The 24,685-nt window shown below is 33.3% G+C and overlaps 1 protein-coding gene across 1 annotated transcript; it reads left to right on the plus strand.

Annotated features, from left to right (window-relative positions):
• The first annotated feature begins 9,482 nt into the window (after nt 1-9,482).
• On the plus strand, nt 9,483-10,661 carry LOC125833497 (F-box protein CPR1-like). Its single transcript, XM_049512658.1, has one exon. The coding sequence runs from the start codon at nt 9,483-9,485 to the stop codon at nt 10,659-10,661; it is 1,179 nt and encodes a 392-aa protein (XP_049368615.1).
• The last annotated feature ends 14,024 nt before the right edge of the window (nt 10,662-24,685 follow it).

The raw sequence follows: 24,685 nt of genomic DNA on the forward strand, positions 1-24,685 counted from the left end.
GTGGAGCAATTTCACAATAAATGAAAGTTTCGAGAATTTTTTGCATCCCGGGTACAATTTACGTGCAGCTTCTTTCAACAATTTGTCAAACTTCTTTGCATCGCTCTCGCTCAAATTATCACATCCATTGTTATTGGATGTTGTCTCCTGATTGGCTTGTGATTTTCCACCAATTTCTTCTAACATGGCATGTATTTCATTATGGCTGACATGTTCATTTATCCATTCCTCATTTTCATCTTCATTGTGAATTGCTTCATCATTAGCTCTCTTTTTTTATTGTTCCCCATGGTATATCCATTGCACGTAATCTTTCATAATTCCTTTCAACAACAAGTCATCATATACTACATCTTGTGTTTGAAAATCTATATTTAAATAGTCTTGGCAGGGACATCGAATTTTAGCATTTCGATCAAAGCGAGTTCGGATAAGTTTCATAAAAGATTGGACACCCTCAACATATCTTTTAGAGAACTTTGGTTCATACATCCATCCTTTATCCATGATAAACTGCACAAACATATAACCAAATAATAATTAAATACTATAAAAAGCAGCCTTTAGAGATTTCACAATTACCAGACATATTGTAGCAACAAATTCTTAGATACTCTCCTAAGCATATCATATGTGAATAAGCTAATGGTTCGTCTATACTACAACAAGGGTTAAGTATTCCTTCTTTGAGATGAATATTCTTTATTGAGATAAAAGGGTCAAGTATTCCTCGCATAACTTCAAATCAGTCTCTTAAATCTCTATGTAGGTGAGTGAGGACAAGCAAATGGTTCAGCGCAAATTAATGAACTAATAGATGCACATGAAACACAATACATTCAAAGATCATATGCAAAATAATGCATGCAAAGAGCATATGCGAATAAAAATTTATACAATGTATTTAGATCAAACTAGAAGTCTCACAAGGTAATATTAATTTTAAACTGTTAGCAGGTCTTCCGAAAACACAATAGATGCCTAAACAATCAAATAGTCGTTAAGACTAGCAACTTTCGATGCTTGAGCTATATGAAAAAGTAGTATACAACCTACTTGACTACCTTAAGCTCACTCGAAATCAACTCCTAATATCACTCAGTGATTCAGACTTCACTAGTGAATGAAATAGTCTCTCAGGCAATCTGTCGAACATGTGGTAGGCATCCTACTGTAAGATTGATTTTGGCAGCAATGAACAGGTGGTCAACCATTTTGAAAAATTGGGAAATTTAGTTTATATATCGTAATAACATTATCAACAGTCCCTATTCATAGGGACTCATAAACTGCGTCAATAATAAAGCACATAGCTCACGTCACTTTGCCCAAATTTTGGCTTGAAGGGGGATATGGGATGGTTCTAATAGCAAACAAGAGAGAGAAGGGACATAGAACCTTACCTGAATACTAGCGAGGTGGAGGTATGACCAAAAAGATCGGCCACAACTACTGCAGAGGAGAGTCGTGAGATGTAAACAGATGGGGACGATGGGTATCTTTTGTTTTGGATGAGAAATAATAAGAGTAGATGTTGGGTTGTTTTGAAATCAGAGTGAAAAGAACTTATCAACTTTAACTCATTTATTAATAAAAAGTAATGGATCATTTATAGATTTTACTCATCTAATGACTTTTCTTTTTGTTCCCTTCAATTTTATTTCTTATCAACTTTAATTACTTGATTAAAGATTTTATATATATATATAAAGGTACTGCTAAATGGCCAGAAAATTTGGCCAGAAATATAAAAAATTTATAATATTTTTTTATTTAAAAATAAATTGATCTTTTTTTCATTTTTTAATTAAAAGGTATTAAAGTTAAAAGGGTAAAACTGTTCAAAAAGGTAAAATAATTGTTGAATCATTTATAATATATTTTTTATTTTAAAATAAACTGATCTTTTTTTTATTTTTTAATTAAAATGTATTAAAATAAAAAGGATAAAAATGTTCAAAAAGGTAAAGTAATTGTATTTTTTGAGAATTAGAAAATTCTCCTTTAAATTTTTGTTCTTTTTCAAGTTAACTCACTTCTTTGGATGAAGTTGAATGCAAGTCTCGCATTGTGTTATAGTAGTTAAACTACGTCAAACTATCATTTATCGTAGGGAGTATATATATATATATATATATATATATATCATTGGACAAAATTCCTTTTTTCAAAACTCGACCTGACTTCAGTTATTCATGCCCAGAATAGCGCCTTGCGTCCATATCGTGTGAAAATACCTCCTCTCACAAGAAGTGGTGTCTTAAGGGCGCTAGCAGGGGCGGCTAGCTCTTGCTTATAAAATTTAAGGCATTGGCCTTAGGCCCCCAGTTTTTGGAGGCCTCAAATTTCTACAAATAAAAAATTATGTATTTTAATTCCATTAAAATAGAAGAAATCAAGAAAACATTGTTTTGGATTCTTACATTTTCTTCGCTAATACTCACATTATTTATCCTTTTAAACTCTTTTTTGCACTCTATTTTTTCAAATCTTTGATAGTTAGAGTAATACTCTCTCAAAAATATGAATCAATAGTCAAAATGTGTTGAACAAAGTAAATTACAAATTCTTTTTTTATTTCTTCGTAAATTTTCATATTAAAGTAGGTATTCCAAGTTATCAACTTTTTGAATCATATTCTATGATTCTAACTCTTATCTTTAAAGTTTATCAACTTATTACTTATAGAATTATGTTCATAATTCATATAATAATTGTCTCAATAAAAGGATGTTTTTCAATGTTGAATTGATAAAATCTTACCTAAAAATAATAATTGAAAAAAGTATTTGAAAAAATTATTTATATAAAAGATATTAAGTAGTAATTTACATCTAAAGATTAAATAAATAAATACAAAGAAAGTTTATTTAGATTTTAGGCCTCTAATTAAAATTTTGCTTTAGGCCTTGAATATGTTGAGTTGCCCCTGGGTGCTAGGCGTCCGAATGGACTAACAATTTCTTCGGCTTCAAGGAATTGGAGAAGAACCCTTCATTTTCAAAGAGTTCCTTCTTGAATATTTCTCCGTTTATCGTTAAATAACACTAAATCAAAATATTAGTAGAGTTGGGCAGTTTTAATTAATAAAAAAAGTGTTAGAGTTTTTTTTTGCACATTTCATGATTATCGTCACAATATTAACATCAAAGATCAAGTTTTTAGACGTGAATGATGTAAATACAAAGAAAAAACTATTTTTTACAACTTGAAATTATAGTACCGAAAAATAATAGAGAAATATTGTACGATACTAATTTAATTTGGTTAGATATTTATATAGGATTTTAATTTGGATCGATGCCTTGTGGCATGTAAACATTACAATATGTTATTTTTAAATTTCTATTAAGTAATTCTTTATAAAGAATTGTTTTCATTCTAATGACAAGATAGTTAAATTTATTTTAAAATGTTACTTTTTATTTTTTTGAAAAAAACTGTAAAGGCTTAAGGCCAATGAATACCTAAATTTATCTTTTAACATAAGTAGGTGTAAGAATTTATGTTGTTCTTTTTTTTCCTCCTTTTTTTTATATATATTTCAAATAAGCTTTTAAGAGAATTAAATAACTCAATTTGATGCAGTATAAAAACATAACGTAAACACTTCTACAACTTCTCAACCTCTCTACTTCCCAAGTTTTTGGGATTCCCTTCAAAACTCTTAAAATTTCTTTTTTTATTCCAGCAAAATAGAACCATCGTTGCGGTAAAAAAATGCAAAAAAGTATTCTGTTTTGGCGCCTATATTCTGAAAATTTTGCCTCCAAAATTTGTTTTAGAAGAATGTATATATATATATACATATGTGATAAATGAAAAGCTAACTCCTAAGTGAAGTTAGATTTCCGAGCTTGAAGAAATGTACCAGGTATGAATGATTCCTCTTTTCTTTTGTTCGAACAATGTTATTTACATCACAATGATATGCACAATAAGGATTAAGACCTTAGACTTAACTGATTTATGTATGCATTAGAAAAAAAAAATTAAGGTTACAGCTAACATATATTACTTCTAACATATTAGTTTAATACATATATGTTCGTGTAGCTTACTGCAGAACATATTGTGCTAACATATATATTAGCACAATAAGTGTAACTTACTGCAGAATATGTGCTAACATATAAGTTTAATACATATATGTTCGTGTGAAGAAATCGCATAAACTTGTCGCAAAAGAGCTACTAGACATACATGAAATTATGCTCTGCAACTTTGTATTGAGTGAAAAGAGGATCGATGTAGTACAAGTCATTGTTTCTCATATCCGGTGAAGGAGACACTAAACTCACCAACACAATCACTTTGTCTGGAATAAGAGTCGGTATTTTGTGTTATTATTAGAAATATCATGAGTAGGATCCTCATAAAAACTGTGATTGACCAGAGCAGAGGTATTGTTAATATTGTAGCAATTTCTCATATCTTCATGTTGCAGAAACGAATTTCAGTTAAATGTAAAATTCTCCAGACATATATAACAGAGAAATATATCAAAACACAAAGTTTTCATAACTAACATATGTTGTGGATATGCCATGATATTTTGCAGGGATATATAAGAAAGTCATGGCTCCGGGAGGACGTGTCTATAAGTAAAAAACACTTACTGGACAAACTGTTTCATCTACTCAATCTGCCGATGAATCAAATAAATGTACTCCTGCTACTGCCACAGGTAATACCAATTCTTATATAATACAACACATGGGTATTTGTAGCTGCTCGTGCTGAAATGGTAAGTTAAATTGAAATTCTTATGCTTACCTTAAATACCATGTTAAAGTAGTGCAACATATGTAAGCTATTCCATAGACTCACGTTTAGAACCAAACCTGTGGGCGATAGACTTTAGTATATATTTCCATGATCTTCTATTTAAATAATTTTGCTAAATGGAACTCAAGAAGCAGATTCCTAACCATTTGGGTATTTGATCGTAGCATTATATCATCTCTTAATGGATTACTACAAGAAGAAGTGATACTCTCATTCTTATATGTACGCCAATGCTTACTACAATAAGTTTTTAGATTTATTTTGTAGGGTGACATGACGCCTGAAGGGGTCGAACCTGATAGAATTGAGTTCTACAAAAATACACATTACTCAAGTGAAAAGGGTTGGGCATTTGAAGAAGCTGAGACTAACTATATGAGAAGCAAATATTCTAGTCATATTCAAAATAATTTATTTGATACTATAATAAGTTTGAATAATGTGATTTATATGTTTTGTAGAACAACATGATTGATTTGAAAGCTCTATATACTTCAAGAGAGTCTTCCATGACTATTGATGAAATTGTGGATGCTATACTTGGCAAAAAGTCGGGGTACGTAAAAGGCCTTGGTTATGGTCCAAAACCTAATAATAATCGAACAACACAAAGAAAAATAGTAGAGTTAGAAGATTCCCTTCGAAAGACGAAGGAGGAAGCTGCTAGTGTCACATGGTCTGCAAAAACGATTGGACGCAACTGAAGTTGTTGTAGAAAATCAGCAGTCTCAGATAGAAACCTTAACTTCACAGTTGGATACTCTATCAGCACGTCAAGATGATATTATGAAACAGCTGGAACATTTCATGAACTCATCCCGATCAAGGTTATAATTTATTTAATGATCATAAAATCTATTTCCATACATATACTTTTGTAGACATTTAGTACACATCTGTTAGCTCCAAAATAGATGCTTTAGATGCAGCATCATTATTTATACGACTTCGTGTAGAGACAGGAAATGTAAAAACGAGATCTCCATTTTTGTTTGTAATCACTCAACCGATGTGGTTCTTGACTCTTTTAGAAAACTTCCATCCATGTTAACTTTGATCATTACATTGGGAGGGTTATTCCAAAAGGATCTGTTTCCATCTAGGGATAGAACATTTATTGTTGATTTCGACTTTATAAACAACCATTTCACAGTTTCTATGGCCTTGTCGAACCTCAGAATGTCGTTTAAGATGAAAAATTTGTAAGCAATAATGATCAAAAGTCTTACTCTTCGATCTCTGGGGCCTTGAGGAGTATTGATCTTGTGGTGGCATTCTTTATTACAAGTTTTCTTGTTTCTGCCATGCTGAATTAGTCCTAAGAATCAGCTATACTACAATTCATTTATTGTTATGTCATGTTCTTACAGTTTAGTACAGTATCATTTAACTTTTAAAAGATTGTAGAGTAAGATTGTAGTTGTGTTGCTTTTATTCCTACACCTATTTACTTATGTAGCTCATATAGTTCTCTTTGTTAAGTAGATAACAACTTTATAGATTTTTATCGCCTAACTTTGTTTCCTTTTCATGATTAAGTGATCATTGATTCTTATCAAGTTATCCATTAAGGTACATTCAATAACCTCATAACTTTTTAGTTTGTTCGTATCATGATATCATCAAGTATGAAATCACATCTTAGATTTTCTTTTCTCTATTTTACACAGGTTGTGGAAGGTGAAAATCAAGATTAGGTGCGAGAGAAGTGCTTTTGCAATGATACTTTTTGAAGCAACCTCTATATCTTTATCTTTGTTTTGTTAATGTTTAGCATATCTTAGTTATACTTGAACATTCACTAAAAGTTACTTAATATTAGTTTTTCTTCGAGGAGTATGTAGTGAGATGTCATCTCGATGTCATTTTCTCATTGTTTTTTATTAGTTCTATATAATAGTGTGAAACTTATTATTATTATTATTAGGGGGAACCCATCGGTGCCCCCTTAAGTTGGCACCAATTTTCACTTAGACACTTCAACTCAACTTTGTTCATTTTAGACACCTTATATCATATTCCGCAATGTCATTTTGACACTTTTTGCTGACATGTCATAAAGAGTGTAATACACTCATTACCAACGCGTGAAAGGCTTATTTAATCGGGTTTTTTTCATCTTCTTCCTCATTTTTCGGCCATCATCTCCCACAACTTAAACTCCTTTTATGGAGAAATAAATTTGATAATGCTACACACAATAAAATGAATTTGAACCCATGGACTTATAATATAATGATATAATAAAAATTAAAAGATGACAATGTGAAAACCCCTGCTATCGTAAAGAAGAAGAAAAATGGAAAGTCATGAATTCATGAATAATCTCAAATTAGATTTGAGTAGTGGTATGTGTGGGTGTGTTATTCTATTCGAGAAGATGATGTGGGTGGGGAAGGGGTAGGGGTTTGGGTGGGTAGAGGCGGAGAATATGCTGGGTGGGTGGGGGAAGAGTGGAGAAAACGCAGGGGTTGGGGTGGGTGGGGTGGAGAAGATGATCTGGGTGGGGTTTGGTATTTTTATGTTTAAAGTCTTTTGGGAAAAAATTCCACGTGTCATTCACTCATTGGTCACTTCTTTTTTGTACTAAAAATTATTATTTGAGAAATATTTTTTTATATATATGCCACGTGTCTTTATTTAATTCGTCATTTTGACACGTCCTCGGCAAGTGTATTATTAATTACAAACACTTTATATATTTGATTGATAATTAAAAAAGTGTCAAAATGTCACAATGGATCATGACATGAGGTGTCTAAAATGAACAAAGCTTAGTTAATTAGGTGTCTAAGTGAAAGTTGGTGCCAACTTTAAGGGGCTACCAATGGGTTCATCATCATCTTTCTTTAGTATGTTTTTATTTTAAATCATCATCATCATCTTTCTTTAGTATGTTTTTATTTTAAATCATCATCATCATCTTCATCTTTCTTTAGTATGTTTTTCTTTAAATTTGTATCTTTATTATTATGGAACAAACTAGGTTATGAATTTTAAGATATTAATATATTGATTTAAAATTGTAAATTTTTGATAAATTATAAAATTCACAGAAACCTAGTTAAATACAAATCGGAAATAGTAGTAGTACGAATGACTAATGACAAAACATTTTGTCCTCAAAAGCATAACTTTTAGTGACGACTACATTATATTTTTTAAGACGGTAATATTTTCATCATAAAAGTATGAAATTTGGTGACCAGAATAATTTTTGTCCCAAAACATCCTACTTATTACTTACGAATTAACTTTGTATTTTATGACAGTTATGATCATCTCTAATTATGACATTCTATAGTGACAATTTTATTTTGTGAGTAAAGAAATATTTTTAGTGACGACCTAAATGTTTTCAACAACAAAATTATAAAAAAGTAAAGTTGTCATTAATTTATACATTGAGGGATAGAAAGAGAATTTGTATGTAAAGGGCAGTTTTTAGTGACAGGATAATATTTGTTCAATGACGAAATACATATCAATTTAGAGACAAATGACGTCGTCGCTAATTATATAATACAGTTAGTGACGCATCAGTTTCATCGGTTAAAAGATACTATTGCCTACAAAAAATATAATTTCTATGATGAACAAGTTTGTCATAAATACTATACATTTGGGGACGAAAAATATTTTTGTAGTTAATAGAACTCTAATTAGTGACGACTAACTTGTCGTTGTATACATTTGGTGACATATGATTTAGGGACGAATGCTTGACGATTTTTTTTTCATCACCAAATTTCTTTCGTGACAAAATACGTGTTTTAGGTGACAAAATTATTCGTAATGTTGATTCAATACATGATTTCAACTCTTTCTCTTATATCCCGAGGAAAGTTAGGGGATTAATTAACACAGATAGATGGGAGGTCCCTTCCTTCAGAACACAACAGGTCAAACCTTCTAGTTTTATTTATGAACCCCCTGAACCCTCTTTGTCAAGGAGTCAAGTAAGTAGGGTAATAGCTAGCTTAGACTCCCCCTTTATTGGTGTTAACTTGTAGAGTTTATCTAACTCTATCTCTACCCACAAGATCTTTTATTAAGTTTGGTATGCCAAACTCCAAAATTAATTCTTTCATATCAATAATCACCGGAGGCACATAAAAAAAAGATGGAGTATCTATTATAGTATCTTTTAATTTTTAAACCTAGTTAATTAAAGACTAATTAAAGAGCAAAAAATCAAAGTCGTCCAGACACAAGAGGCCTATGACCTAGGATATATTTATATTTGAAAATTTTAATAAAATATATTTATATATTAACAATTTAACATTTTATTAATACATTTTCATACATGTAAGGCATTCAGTTAGGTTCAGAAATTTATCATTTTTTATAGATTAATAAGATCATCTCAATTGTTCGGGATAGTTATACACTTAAATAAATCAAGTCCATGGTTTTATTGAAAAAAATGATGCAAATTGGTTCGGTATATTTAAGTCCGACGGATTTGGTTGATTTTTCATATTCTTTTGACACCCCCTAGTTTTATTCCATATATGAAATACAAAATGCATGTACGATGTTAGTTGTGGGTCTTAACGGTACAGAATAAGCTTATGCGTCCAATAGAAATGTTCAGAGTATATCCTAAAAGTGAGGTGTTAAAGCTGTTATTTCTCACCTAAAGACCATTTTCTGATGTAAAATTCATATTTGAGTATAACGAATCTAAGATGGTGGATGGAATTATGAAGAAAGTGCCCAAAGATGTGATTGTTGCTATAATTTTGAAATTTCCAGTGAAATCTCTTGTGCGATTCAAATGCATCTCCCAAAATTGCAAGGCTATCATACAATCATCCACTTTTATCAACCAGCATCACAACCGCTTAACAACTGCTACAGATGAATTAATACTCTTCAAAAGGTCCATCAAACAAGACACCAATCAATATAAAACTATCTTGTCTTTTCTTTCAAGTGATGATTGTAATCAGTTCAACCCCATTTTTCCAGATCTAGATGCGACTTACCTAAACTCTAATTATAGTAGTGATTATGATCAACTCATGGGTCCTTGCCATGGTTTGATTGCTTTGATGAATTTCTCTAGCACCATATTAGTTAATCCGTCTACACAAAATTATAGGCTTCTCCCACCTAGCCCTTTTAATTGTCCACGAGGATTCTATCGATCCATTGAAAGTGTTGGGTTTGGCTTCGACTCCATTGCAAAAGATTACAAGATTGTTACAATTTTACATGTTTATTTTGAAGGTCCTAGTGGATATCCTGAAGAGATAACGAAAAAGGTTGAGGTTTATGAATTGGAAAATGATTGTTGGAGAGAACTGGATCATGTGAATCAACAGTTGCCCAGCTTGTTTTGGTTGCCATGTTCTCAAATTTATTTCAGGGGATCTTGTCATTGGATTGCAATCCCAGAGGTAGACCCACTGGTAATTCTTTCTTTTGACATGAGCAAAGAGATTTTTCAAACTATGAAAATGCCCCAGACTTGTTATTTCATTGGTGGGCCAACTTATAGTCTAGTCATCTTAAACGAGTTTTTAACATTGATTTGTTACCGCTATCAACAGCCCGTAGTTGACCAAACAAAAGATTTGATTGACATTTGGATAATGAATGATTATGGTGTATGTGAATCTTGGAGTAAGGAATACACAGTTGCAGGTCTTCCTATTGAATCCCCATTATCAATTTGGAATGATTACTTATTGCTGTTTCAAAGTAAAAGTGGAAGTTTGATGTCATATAATCTCAACTCTAATGAAGTCAAGGAATTAAATTTACACGGTTTTCCTGGCACTTTGAGAGTTATAGTTTACAAGGAAAGCTTGATTTCCATTCCAAGAGGAAGCGAGGTTCGTGCACAGGTTGAAAAGTTCTAGAGAAGGTATCATCATCAACTTCAACCTGATAAATTAGATCCCAGAACAGCTTTTCCATTGTGAGGATTTAAGAACTCTTTTTTTTTTTTCGTCTAGAGCATCTCGTTCCATATGTTTTTTTTAGTAAAAGCAAATGTTTTACCCTTTGATATTGATGTTTATGGGTCAGTTGTTGGTTGAAACAAAAAAAAATAACTAATTTAGTCCGTTTAAAAATTGTAAAACAAAATATAATTTATATCTATGGATTTGGTTCAATTTTTAAGAAATCTAATAGTATGTCACTCTGTTATTTTTTATCTTACAATAATAAAAAAAAAAACTATCCTTTTCCAAATTACAATGTGTTACTAACCTTTTAATATTATGGCTATAATTCTTTGATCAACTGAATAAAGTTTATAAGAAATACAATATAAAAAGGTAGTTCTCATTGTTATATAGATTGTTGGGGAACAATGAAATATCACAATAATAATATAATTATTATGAAATATAACAAATATACTAAAAACAATATACACAAGATATATGGCAATTCCTTAAATGAACAAGTCTACAAGATCATCACTTAAAAAGACATGTTGAACTTTTATCTCGCCATTTTGTTGAAGATCATGTATGAAGAAGAACTTTGTGAAATGTACTTGGTTTAGTCTCCTTTGATATATCCTTCCTTCAAGTGAGCTATACATGTAAAATTATCTTAATACATGGTGGTTGTATTATCCTTCTTCAAAGAGATCAAATTTGATTTTTCTTTATATTAATCATCTCACAATCATTGGGGTACTCAATGGAATTGTTTTAAGAATTTTTAAATCCTTCAAGGATTTTCTTATAACATTTATCGTCTAGTTAGATATGACAATCATTCATTACACATAATTAAGTATTTCATCTATTGACAGACTAATACAAGTCTCACTACATCCCCCGCTAGAGAATATATCTTCATTTAATAATGTCAGAATTTTCGCAAAAATCCTTTATGCCCCGGAGCATAAGGCATACTTTATTTCTTACGATTATAATTTTACACAATGATTTATTTGTATCCCACTGACCTTATATTCATGGACTATAAGTCCAAAAAACTCACTTTTATAAGTGAAACATAATATACTTGAATTGTGAATTTCATTTGGCTAATCATTTATCTGTGTACACTTTATGAAAGATTTAAATTCAAGATCTTCGTCATCATCTGTAGCATTGAGCGCTACTTCATATCAAAGATATCATCTATGGTCATTCGACTCGATTCCAAAAAGACATAACTTATCAAGATATCTCTATTTTTTTTTTATCATTTTAGGCACCTCAATCTTTACCAAGATTTTATGAAGTGTTATGTCATCGTGCTCCTTTTAAAGCACTTGCCTCATTATCATGACCATTTGTTCATTTGCTCCTCTCCTTCCTCAAGGAGTTTTTCATTTGGAATCGATCGGTCTATAACGATTCAGGCGTACCATAGACTATGTCCTTCAAGGACTTCTCATTAAAACATTTGAAGCTGAATTGTAACATAGGGTTAGCAAATTCATATGACAATTAATTTGCAACATTATGCAAATGAATTATTCCTTGAACTTCAAGCTCACTTTTTTAATAAGGATCTAGATATTTCATCTCATAATTTTCAATTGTCAATTATCTCTCCCCCTAATGTTAGAAAATATAAATTCACCCCAACCTCATTTTGGGATCCATCTTTGTGTGTGGTGGAACAATTAAATCAGACATTGCACATTAGAACATTAACTGGAAATTATTTGGTTCCTGACCATGAATCAATTATGAGAGGTGAACCTTGTTAAATTGACATATGTTGCTACATGTTAAATAAATTCATCTCACACCACATTTTATTTGCGAGTTTTGTTCTCATACCCATGATTTAGCTATAATTGGAGGCATACAGTTTCTGCTAAACCAACCAGCATTATCAATATAATCTCATAGTTTGGAATTGTGCACTTAATTTAAAAATTCGAGAAAATAATCTTACAAAAACCAATTTGTAAGTTGACAACAAAGCACATGTAACCATCTCATAGATGCAACTATCATATAGTGACAAACGGTCCACATGGTAGGTGAACAGGCCCATATTCACCTTTTATATGTTTTCAAAAATCATGAAATACAATCCCAACCTTAGTTGGTATAAGGATACAATGATCATTTTATCATGAGAACAAGCAACATGAGAGAATTCTTGAAAATATTTTATTTCTTCATCATATAAACCAGGTGATTTCTCAATTACTTTTGCATCATATTTGAACCGAATGACCAACAGATCGTGATAACTGATCTTTATTTTTCTCAAACATCCTGTAGATGTGAGTTTTTGTCACGATCAAAAGTATACCCTGGGCATAACATGTCGTATAGAACCGCAAGAGACCCTACACAAGATAATTAGCATACATCATACAAGTTAATAGAAATAAAGACTTTTAAAGATAGTATTTCATATATCAAAGAGTTTAACAAAATGAAACTCTAATAATTTGTCTCAATATTTCATCTAATACATCATAAAGAAAGTGATTGAGACGTAACTCATACATCATATACAACGTTTGAAAATGGAAATTATAAAGTGTCTCGGAGGACTCACCAATTACTTTAAGCACCCAATAGATGTCTAGCCACAAATATGTGAGGTAAGAATGTTAGACCCTACATTTATGATGCAATATAGGCCCAAATATGCATTAGTACATGAAATATACTAAGTATGGGATAATATGCACAAAATAGATATGAATGTGATGGTTGATGTACTCAATGATGTTTCATCCAATTCTAAACATCAACGGTCGTTCAATAGTAATTAACCCAACTAGTGAGTTGGGGTCGAGTCCCAACGGAACAATTAGTAGTCGAGAATCAAGTAGAAAAGTAAAATTATGTTCTAATCAATTATAATTAAAGACTTTAACGAATAAAAGCATACTAAATCAAAGGGTGACACAAGTGTCAATTATGAAGGGGAGTTTGTAGTCAAATTAACAACTAAAAATAGCAAATAGTATTAAGATACGAATATGGAGATGGGATTCTTGGGATGTGATAGGAATATGGGCTAAAATAAACAACCGGGTAAATGCTATTCATACTAAATCGCTGTAAATTTGTAACTAAGCTAGACTTTAGTGGGGGTAAATTTTCTCTTGAACAATTTACCCCGAATCAAATTGATTTCTCTCGAACACCGATAAACAACAATTAAGCACAACCTTCGCCTTAGCCCATTCACTCTCTCGAGCTAAATGTGTGGGAGAGGGTTTAGGATTCACTCTCTCGAGCTGAACCCACAACAACCCAATAACCACAGGCTATCGATTCAGTAGTTTTGGTTTTAAAACCTCTCTCTCGAGTGACTTCACGTATCAGGATACTACTTCCAGTTCAAGTGCCAACGATCGCGAGTAGTAATATAACCCAACCAAGGGTTGGGATCGTTCCCACAGGGAGTGGTTTCGAGAATTAATAGAAAAGTAAAACTATGTTCTAATCAATCATCGCTAAGAGACATTAATGAATAAAAACATTCTAAATCAAAGGGGGTGACACGAATGTCGATTAACAATGGAGGAGTTTGTATTCGAATAATAGCAAAAAGATAGAAATAAAAATAGCAAAAATATAGAAATACAAGTAAGGAGATGGGATTCTTGGGATGTGATAGGAATATGGGCTAGAATAAACAACCGGGTAAATGCTATTGATAGTAAATCGCTGTAAATTTGTAACTATGCTAGACTTTAGTGGGGCTAAAATTTCTCTCGAACAATTTACCCCGAATCAAATCGGTTTCTCTCAAACACCGATTTTCAGCAATTAAGCACAGCCTTAGCCTTAGCCCATTTACTCTCTCAAGCTGAATGTGTGGAAGTAGGTCTAGGATTCACTCTCTCGAGCTGAACCCACGATGACCCACTAACTATAGCCTATCGATTCAGTAGTTTTGGTTTTAAAACCTCTCTCTCGAGCAAGATAAAAACATGAAAGATAAAATTGTATTTGCAACTATAATCCCATTAAATTCAAACACAACTATTGAACGAAACCCCCACTACACATTCAATTTGTGGTGTTTGTGTCAATCCCCACAAAATAATTCCTTTTGTGGCATCTTAAGTGTGGAGGTTGTAAAAGACCCCTGCTATACATTCAATTTGTGGCGTTTGTTTCAACCTCCAGAAAATCATTCTTGTTGTGGCAATATTTTTGTGCAGGTTTTGTACTACAAAAGAATGAAACGATCTCGATAATTTATTTTGAGTATGACGATGGTTTATAACGATAAATGAGGTAACACATCTTCATCATAATCATCGAGTACTTTATCTACAACCTTCTGATGCTCCAGGCACTGTTTTAGTACCAATCAAACTCACAGGGCCAGAAAACTATGACCTATGGAGTAGATCGATGAAATTATCCCGAAAGGTAAACTAGATTTTGTTGAAGGAACCTGCATCACAATTAATTACAAGGGAGATTTAGCAGAACAGTGGGAAAAATGCAACGCGATAGTGCTTTCATAGATTGGAAGCACAGTTGCAAACGAATAGATACCAGTAACTATGTACGCAACAAGTGCTAAGACGATCTGGCTACACTTCACAGAGATATTTGATAGAACAAATTTAACCATAATCTACAATCTCTGGACAGAAATTGTGACCTTAAGACAAGGAACAAACACAGTGACTACATACTATTTGAGGATGAAGGATCTATGGGATGAAGTTGATGTATCAGTGCCCTTACCAGCTTGTGATTGCTCAGAATCAGCTTCTTACATTGAACACTTGAAGTCACAACGCCTTTTACGCATTAAGGGTAAATAAATTGTATTTAAGTATGTCTTACCAAACAAATTATTTCTATTTTTCTATTTAAATAATAGTAAAAATAAAAGAGAGGAAAAAGTAAGAAAACATCCATATTATTTTTTATTTCCCTCCCTTTTAATCTAGTAAATCATATCTGCGGTTTTATTCCCTCCATATTCCCACCTTCAGCGCCATATTCCCACCTTCCCCTCCATGTTTCCACTTTCCCCTGTTCTCCCCTTTTCTTGGTGAAAACTTCCCTTTCCAGAGCTATAAATTCCCAAATAGTTCGTTTGGGAGAGATGGAATTCAGATTATCGATCAACATAAGGTAAGATTTTTTGTTGTACTCAAATTCTTCTAAGTTTCTGTTTTATCCTCATCGATATGATTGTTGGACAAACGTTTGTGCTTTATAATTTGGATGTAAATGTGTATTTTATTTCATTCATTGTTAAGCTTTATCAGTAATGAGACATAGTTATCAGTATTGAGACATACAGTAGTTTTCAATTCTCTATGCATTATAGTACATTCTCTCTGCCAACTACTTGGTTATTACTGTATCATCTCATCATATTCCTTCATATTTGATTCACCTCACTTTTTTCTACATGAATATGCAGCCATGCCAAAGGTAAAACGTTTCAAGAATCCACTAAAGGTTGCTAATGGACGTGCTTCATCATCAACTACTCCAGCGGCACAAACCCTCCCAGATGCTTCAACAATTCCCTCGCAAGCTCATGAAGAACAAGCTCCAATTCTCCTACAAGAAGAACAAGCTTTAATTCCACTGCAACAAGAACAAGCTCCAATTCTACCGCAACAAGAACAAGTTCACGTTCTGCCTTCTAATTCAAGTGTACCCCTTATGAACCAATGTATATATTCAAAATATTGGAATGTAGACGCAAGAGGTATGCTTTATAGAATTTTTACTTCAAGCTATGGTATCTTAGTTGTTTTCCTTTTTGGTTGAGTAACTTGTTTTCTTGTTAAAGACACAGAAAACGCTATCAAGCAAATTCATGTGAAGGCCAATGAGGTTAATAACCTAACTGTTGGAGAGCGCATTATTGTGAAATTTGATGACTATAACACAGCATATGGTAAATCACAAGGATTGCTCGCTGGATATTGTGGATCTTTGGCAATTGATTGTAATTTGTTTCTGATTAGTTTTGAGAGGTGGTCAGGACCATTAGGCATGCCTAAGAAGTACATGGAAGACTGCTTTGAAACAATATTGAAGGTACAAGTGTTTTTAGATATATATTTACTTATTTCACCATGATTATAGTAGACGTGAGAAAACTAACTTTTATTTTTTTAAGCCTCAGTTTCTTTTTGAGGTAAGAGAGTCCATTGCATAAATGCTAGTATTTCAAAGAAGTGGACTACACATAGACAAAGGTTGTGGAATTAATATTTTGACCCAGCCAAAAGCAAAAATGAGATTCTATGTAATGTACCATCTGGTATAAAAAAGATCAATGGGCTAGTTTTGTTCCTTATCGTATGAAACCATCAACAATGGTAAGATTCAGATTATGTTAATAAGTTTCATTTCATTATAGTTAAATAAAGTTAAAAAATTTAAGTTGTACTTATTTTGTTGATAGGAGATTTCTAGAAGAAATAAGGAAATTCAGAAGATGCAAAAAATGCCACATACTGGTGGTTCAAAAGCTAACTCGAGAAGACGACATGAACTGGTATGCGCAATAACTTAATAATTTTGCTTTTTCTTTAGTTAAACAGTTTTAGGATAACTTTTTTTTATAACTTTTCTTTCTTAGTTTCTGGAAACTGGAAAAACTCCCAGTCGGGCAAAAATGTTTATTGAAACTCATAAGAGAAGGAATGGATCATTTGTGAATGATGAAGCACGAACTATAGGGGTAAGTACAACAATGGTGCATTTTTTTATACATTAACTTCATTTTTACTGTCTCATAATCTGCATCTCAATTCTTAATATTGATATCTATATGCTCGTAGGAACAAATTGAACTAAATATGACTCAAGGTGACACCAATGAGACTAAAGTTTCCCCAAATGATACTATTGGGAAGATGCTAGAGGCAGAGCACTTTGGGAGAGCAAGATGTATGGGTATGGGAGCATCTCCTTTAAACACATTCTTGAATACCAAATGACGACTTAGTGAACCAAGCATTTCTTCGTCTAGCTACGGTGCATCGTCCACAAATTCTACCTATTTGCATCAAAAGGTCGTGCGTTTGGAGTCCCAATTAGCAGGAACCTTGACTGCGTTGAAGGATTACATGATATCAAAGGATGGTGGAGTTCCTGAACAATTTTCTACTCTGTTTTCTCCTCAGCCAGAAGTAAAATGTAAATATTGTTTGTACTTCTTCTATTACAGTCAATTTTGATTAGTTTAATAATATTGTACTTCATTATTTTAGCCTGTTGATTCGGAGAATGACCCTGTTTCACCGGTGGATATTCGGGGATCATCGGTCGATAACAACACAAATTAGCAATCAACTGCTTAATATTTTATTTGTGGACTACTTTAGCTTTTTACCAATTTGAATTTTTAATGATTGCCTAGACTTGTTTTCCATACTTTAGTTTGACATTTGTACTTAAATTTATGACTTGCTATTTTGGGTATTTTAATAGTAATTTATTTATAGCTTTTTACCAATCTGAATTTTTAATGATTGTAGTTTTCCCTACTTTAGTTTGACATTTGTACTTAAATTTATGACCTGCTATTTTGGGTATTTTAATAGTAATTTATTTATGATTTAACGTATGAAGCCTAAGTTGATATCTGATGTGCTCTTTAGTTGATGGGGCTGCGGCAATTTGCTCAAGTTGATACTCTATTGCTGTCCAAATCTGAATTCTCTATGCAGATGTGATTTGTGGATTTTCAAAGCTCAAGCAGCTCATTATTTCTAATAGCAGATGTTGATGATCGTAGGAGGTGCTTTCCTTGGTAATCTTGTTACACCCCAGATGTTGTCCATATAGATCAAAAGCAAGATGAAATATCGAAATCTATTCATATTTGTAGAGAACCTGCACATTTGTGTAGCCTTAAAGAATTGCAGTTCAGTATTGACATTAGATGGAGCAACGGAGAGGTTCAGTTGAAGTGATTTATGGCATGGCTTATCCTTGTCCCTGTTCTAGCTTGTTGCAATTTTTGTTTGTTCATTTGTACTAAGATATTCAGTTTGCCATGACAAGTTAGAGAAATTTACTATCTCTAATTAATTGAATCTGTGGTTTATTATTTTTGCAAGTGTTTAAGTTCTCTTGAACAACTTGATCTTGCATACACAATCTCTTCTTTTTTCCTTATTATGCCATGTAAATTTAGAGTTTAGTGGAAGTTTTTAAATAGAAATAAAATAGAACTTAATCGAAAAGCTACATACTTTGGATTATCTGCATCAATTAAAAGAGTAATAGCTTCCCTCTGTCCATCAACTCATGAGCAATACAAAACTTTAAAAGGATGAAACAAAGAGACTTGCTCAAGGGATATGTTTCATATTTATAGTATAGATTCCAGTTGCTTCAGATCAGGTCCAATCTCTCAGGTGTTATATCTTTATTATTAGAAAAAGAAAAATGAACCAGACAGAAATTATCCCTTCTTAAACACATCAGTTGGGCCAATTTTAAGAAGATTGTCCAATGCATTTAGGGGAGTAACAATGTGTGCCTTCATTGAGTAAATTGAGGCCCTTGGATCCTTTATTGATGCACGCAAAAGCAACGAGTCAAGTTCATCCAACATGACTGAAAGATGATTTACCATTGCTACCCTTATCTGCATATTGTGTTACTGCTAGAACATTGACACGATAAGATGATACACGACCAAAACATGTGCTATATATTCTGGAAATCTCCACATTTAGGTTGAAGCAGGACTCCAAGGGCTATGTCGACCAATCGTCTGGACAACATGCACAAGAGTGCAGAAGTTAATTGTCATCTCGTCAGAATATTTGGCAACGGAGAAGAGTAGAATATTGTGATAAGACTCTAAGCAACTAAGCACTCAATCAATTTTGTTGAAGGGATTCACAAGTTAAAATACATATATATGTATTCATTTAATTCTTAATACAAATACAAGGTCCACGGAAAAGTTATTTGGTTTTTATGCAAGTTTTAGTGTTTTGGAGCTTATTAACCTTAACGATCATTCTCGATCAAAATTTCAAGAAGATGACATCTGTATCCAATTCTGACGATTCCTTCAGCTCCGAAAGGTTCATTTAGGCTAGTAGCATGGTCGGCATGATTCTCGAGGTTTACAGTATGAGTTGGTGCGATTAGGCGTTTTAATTTTAAAGTTTAAGCCTAAGTTTGACTTTAGTCAACATTCTCAGCAAACGCACTCGGATGAAAATTCGGTCAGCGCGGTTAGCTCCAGAAAGGTCAAGTTTAGTCTAGATTGACCCTTCGTTCGTGTCCCGAGAATTTTGAGATTTTTTCGATCCCCTTTGTGCTTTTGACTTAAATTGGCGGTTGGGTGTGGGACCCACTTTTTTATCAGAAAAATAAGCATTCCAAATTCAATAGCGTAGTTGAAACTTCCATACGAGGTCATCTCGATAAAAAGTGGGTCCCACACCCAACCGCCATTTTAAGTCAAAACCACAAAGGGGATCGGAAAAATCTCGAAATCCTCGATACACGAACGAAGGGTCAATCTAGACCAAACTCGACATTCCGGAGCTAACCGCGCTGACCGAATTCTCATCTGAGCGCGTTTGCGTAGAATGTTGACTAAAGTCAAACTTAGGCTTAAACTTTAAAGTTAAAACGCTTAATTGCACCAACTCACACTGAAAACCTTGAGAGTCATGCTGGCCATGTTACCTGCCTAAAATGACCTTTTCGGAGCTGATGGAATCGTCAGAACTTGATTAAGATGTCATCTTCTTGAAATTTTGATCGAAAATATCGTTCAAGGTTCATAAGCTCCAAAACACTAAAACTCGCATAAAAACCAAACGAACAACCAAGTGACCGAACTATCAGTCCCAACAAGTCGTAAATGACTTAGGATCGCTACAGAAATTCTCTAAATGACACACAACAGGCAAACCAAAGAAATGACCAGGAGGGTCATAACAACATTTCACTTATGTGATCTTATATACATGATTGTTATAAAGATGCACTTCTACCAATTAAATTCAAGTGTCTGTCTTACAAAATATGTCAAGTTTAACGCGCAGAGGCAGTATCTTACAAATGTGTCAAGTTTAATGTAGAGGAAGTATGTTACAAAATGTGTCAAGTTTATCACACTTCCTTTTTAAAAAAATGAGATTTTTTTGTTGATAATGGGGTTCGAACCCACAAAACTAGCGCGGAAAGCACTACCACACCCCTTTTCTTACCACTAAGCACTCAATCAATTTTGTGAAAGGGTTTCACAAGTTAAAATACATATATATTCATTTTATTTCATAATCCAAATACATGGTCCACAAAAATGTTATTTGGTTTTTATACGAGTTTTAGTGTTTTAGAGCTTATGAATCTTGAACGATCATTTTCGATCAAAAGTTTAAGAAGATGACATCTGAATCCAATTCTGACGATTCCATCAGCTACGGAAGGGTCATTTTAGTCTAGTAGCATGGCTGGCATGACTCCCGAGGTTTTCAGTATGAGTTGGTGCGATTAGGCGTTTTAACTTTAAAGTTTAAGCCTAAGTTTGACTTTAATCAACATTCTGGGCAAACGCGCTCGGATGAAAATTCGGTCAGTGCGGTTAGCTCCGGAATGTCTTTTTTGGTCTAGATTGACCATTCGTTAGTGTCTCGAGAATTTCAAGATTTTTCCGTGCACCTTTGTGGTTTTGAATTAAAATGGCGTTGGGTCCGGGACCCACTTTTTATTAAGATGACCTCGTATGGAAGTTTCGACTGCCCCATTGAGTTTGGAATATCAAATTTGGTGTGGTTGCATCCCTTGTTTGTATGCACGGGGTTCCAAACGAGTTTGGAGCACCACGTCAGAGTTTTTAAGTTTTTGGGAAAAATGCTGGTTTTTCTGCATTATATACACCAGATTTTCAACATTTTCCCAAAAACTTAAAAACTCCGACGGGGTGCTCCGAACTCGTTCGGAATCCCGTGCACGCAAACGAGATATGCAACCATACCAAATTCGATATTCCAAACTCAATGGCGCAGTCGAAACTTCCATACGAGTTCATCTCGATAAAAAGTAGGTCTCGGACCCAACCGCCATTTTAAGTCAAAACCACAAAGGTGCTCGAAAAAATCTTGAAATCTTCGGGACACGAACGAAGGGTCAGCCTAGACCAAACTCGACATTCAGGAGCTAACCGTGCTGACCTAATTCTCATCCGAGCTCGTTTGCTTAGAATGTTGACTAAAGTCAAACTTAGACTTAAACTTTAAAGTTAAAACTCCTAATCGAACCAACTCACACTGAAAACCTCGGGAGTCATGTCGACCATGCTACTAGCTTAAAATGACCCTTCCGGAGCTGATGGAATCGTCAGAACTTGATTCAGATGTCATCTTCTTAAACTTTTGATCGAAAATATCGTTCAAGGTTCATAAGCTCCAAAACACTAAAACTCGCATAAAAACCAAATGCACGACCAAGTGACCGAACTGTCAATCCCAACAAGTCGTAAATAACTTGGGGTCGCTACAGGAACGCTCTAAATGACACACAATAGGAAAAACAAAGAAATGACCAGGAGGGTCATTACAGTATTTCACTCACATGATCTTATATACATGATTGTTATAAAGATGCACTTCTACCAATTAAGTTCAAGTGTCTGTCTTACAAAATGTGTCAAGTTTAACGCACTGAGGCAGTATTAAGCGTATTTAGGGTGCATAATCGGACGCTTAGGGCATATACCTCACAAAACTAAGCTCTATGTGTGAGCCTCACATTATTTTGATATTGCCCCGCCTATAGAAAAGCTCCGACCAAACACCAAAAAAACTTTAAGAATACGTAGTTCAAATATATAATTTGATAATGATAATTTTTTCTATAGTTATCTAATCTTAAAATATTAACCATTCTGAATGTAAGATGAATTTTGTAATTGTTTCATAACTTTATCTATACTTCAAGTTGTCGTTATTTTGAATTTATTTTGTCCATACTCTCTTTATTATACTTCTTTAGTAGATAAATAAATTGTACTTTAGTATGTCTTGCCAAACAAATTATTTTTATTTTCTATTTTTTTCTATTTAAATAATAGTAATTGTAAAAATTAAAGGGAGGGAAAAGTAAGAAAACTTCCATATTAATTTTTATTTCCCTCCGTTTTAACCTAGTAAATCATGTCTGCTGCTTTATTCCCTCCATATTCCCACCTTCAGCGCTATATTCCCACCTTCCCCTCCATGTTTCCAGTTTCCCCCGTTCTCCCATTTTCTTGGTGATAAACTTCCCTTTTCAGAGCTATAAATTCCATGGCAGTTCCTTTGGGAGAGATGGAATTCAGATTATCGATCAACATAATGTTAGATTTTTTTTGTACTTAAATTCTTCTAAGTTTCTGTTTTGTTTTCAATTCTCTGTGCATCCGAGTACATCCTCTCTGCCAACTACTTGTTTATTACTGTATCATCTCATATTCCTTCATGTTTGATTCCCTCTTTTTTTTCTTATGAATATGCAGCCACGCCAAAGGTGAATCGTATCAAGAATCCGCTGAAGCTTGCTAATGGACATGCTTCATCATCAACTGCACCAGCGGCACAAGCCCTCCCAGATGCTTCAACAATTCCCTTGCAAGCTCATGAAGTTTCACATCAAAAACAAGCTCCAATTCTCCTGCAAGAAGAACAAGCTTCAATTCCACAGCAACAAGAACAAGCTCCACTTCCACTGCAATAAGAACAAGATCCCATTCTGCCTTCTAATTCAAGTGTACCATTTATGAACCACCTTATATATTCAAAATATTGGAACGTAGACACAATAAGTATGCTTTATATAAAATTTTACTTCAACTTATGCGTATCTTAGGTTTTTTCCTTTTTGCTTGAGTAACTAGTTTTCTTGTTAAGGACTCAGAAAAGGCTATCAAGCAAATTTGGGTCAACGCCAATGAGGTTAATAACCCAGCTGTCGGAGAGCGCATTATTGTGAACTTTGATGACAATAACGCAGCATATGGTCAAGCACAAGGATTGCTTCTTGGATATTGTGGATCATTGGCAACTGATTGTAATTTGTTTCCGATTTGTTTTGAGAGGTGGTCAGAACCACTAGGCATGCCTAAGAAGTACATTGAAGACTGCTTTGAAAAAATATTGAAGGTACAAGTGTTCTTAGATACATATTTAGTTATTTCACTATGATTTTAGTAGAGGTGAGAAAACTAACTTCTATTTTTTTTCAAGCCCCGATTTCTTTTTGAGGTAAGCGAGTCCAATGTATACAGATATTGCAATGCTAGTATTTCAAAGGGGTGGGCTACACATAGGCAGAGGTTGTGGAATGAATATTTTGATCCAGCCAAAAGAAAAAATGATATTCTAAGTAATGTGCCATCTAGTATAAGTAAAGATTAATGGGCAAGTTTTGTTGTTTACCGTCTGAAACCATCAACGATGGTAAGATTCTGATTATGTTAATACATTATAGTTCATCATAGTTAAATAAAGATGAAAATTTTAAGTTGTAATTAATAATTTGACATAAGCTTTGTAGAAGAAAGAAAGAAGGAAACTCTGAGGATACAAAAAATGTTAGAAGGAACCTTGACTGCACTAAATGATTGCATAATATCAGAGGATGATGGAGTTCTTGAAGAATTTGCTACTCTGCTTTCTCCTCAACCAGAAGTAAGAAGTAAACATTGTTTGTACTTCTTCTATTACAGTCAATTCTGACCAGTTTAATAACATTGAACTTTATTATTTCAGCCTGCTGATGCGGAGAATGACATTGTTTCACCACTGGATATAAGGGGATCATCAACCGATAACAACACAAATCTCCAATCAACTGCTTAATGTTTTTTTTTGTGGACTACTTTAGCTTTCTATGAATTTGTATTTGTAATGATTGTCTAGACTTGTTTTCCATACTTTAGTTTGATGTCGGTGTTTAAATTTATGACTTGCTATTTTGGGTATTTT

Source organism: Solanum verrucosum, unplaced genomic scaffold, assembly GCF_900185275.1.
Source record: "Solanum verrucosum unplaced genomic scaffold, falcon-dt-bn FXZP01000186.1, whole genome shotgun sequence".
NCBI classification, from domain to species: Eukaryota; Viridiplantae; Streptophyta; class Magnoliopsida; order Solanales; family Solanaceae; genus Solanum; species Solanum verrucosum.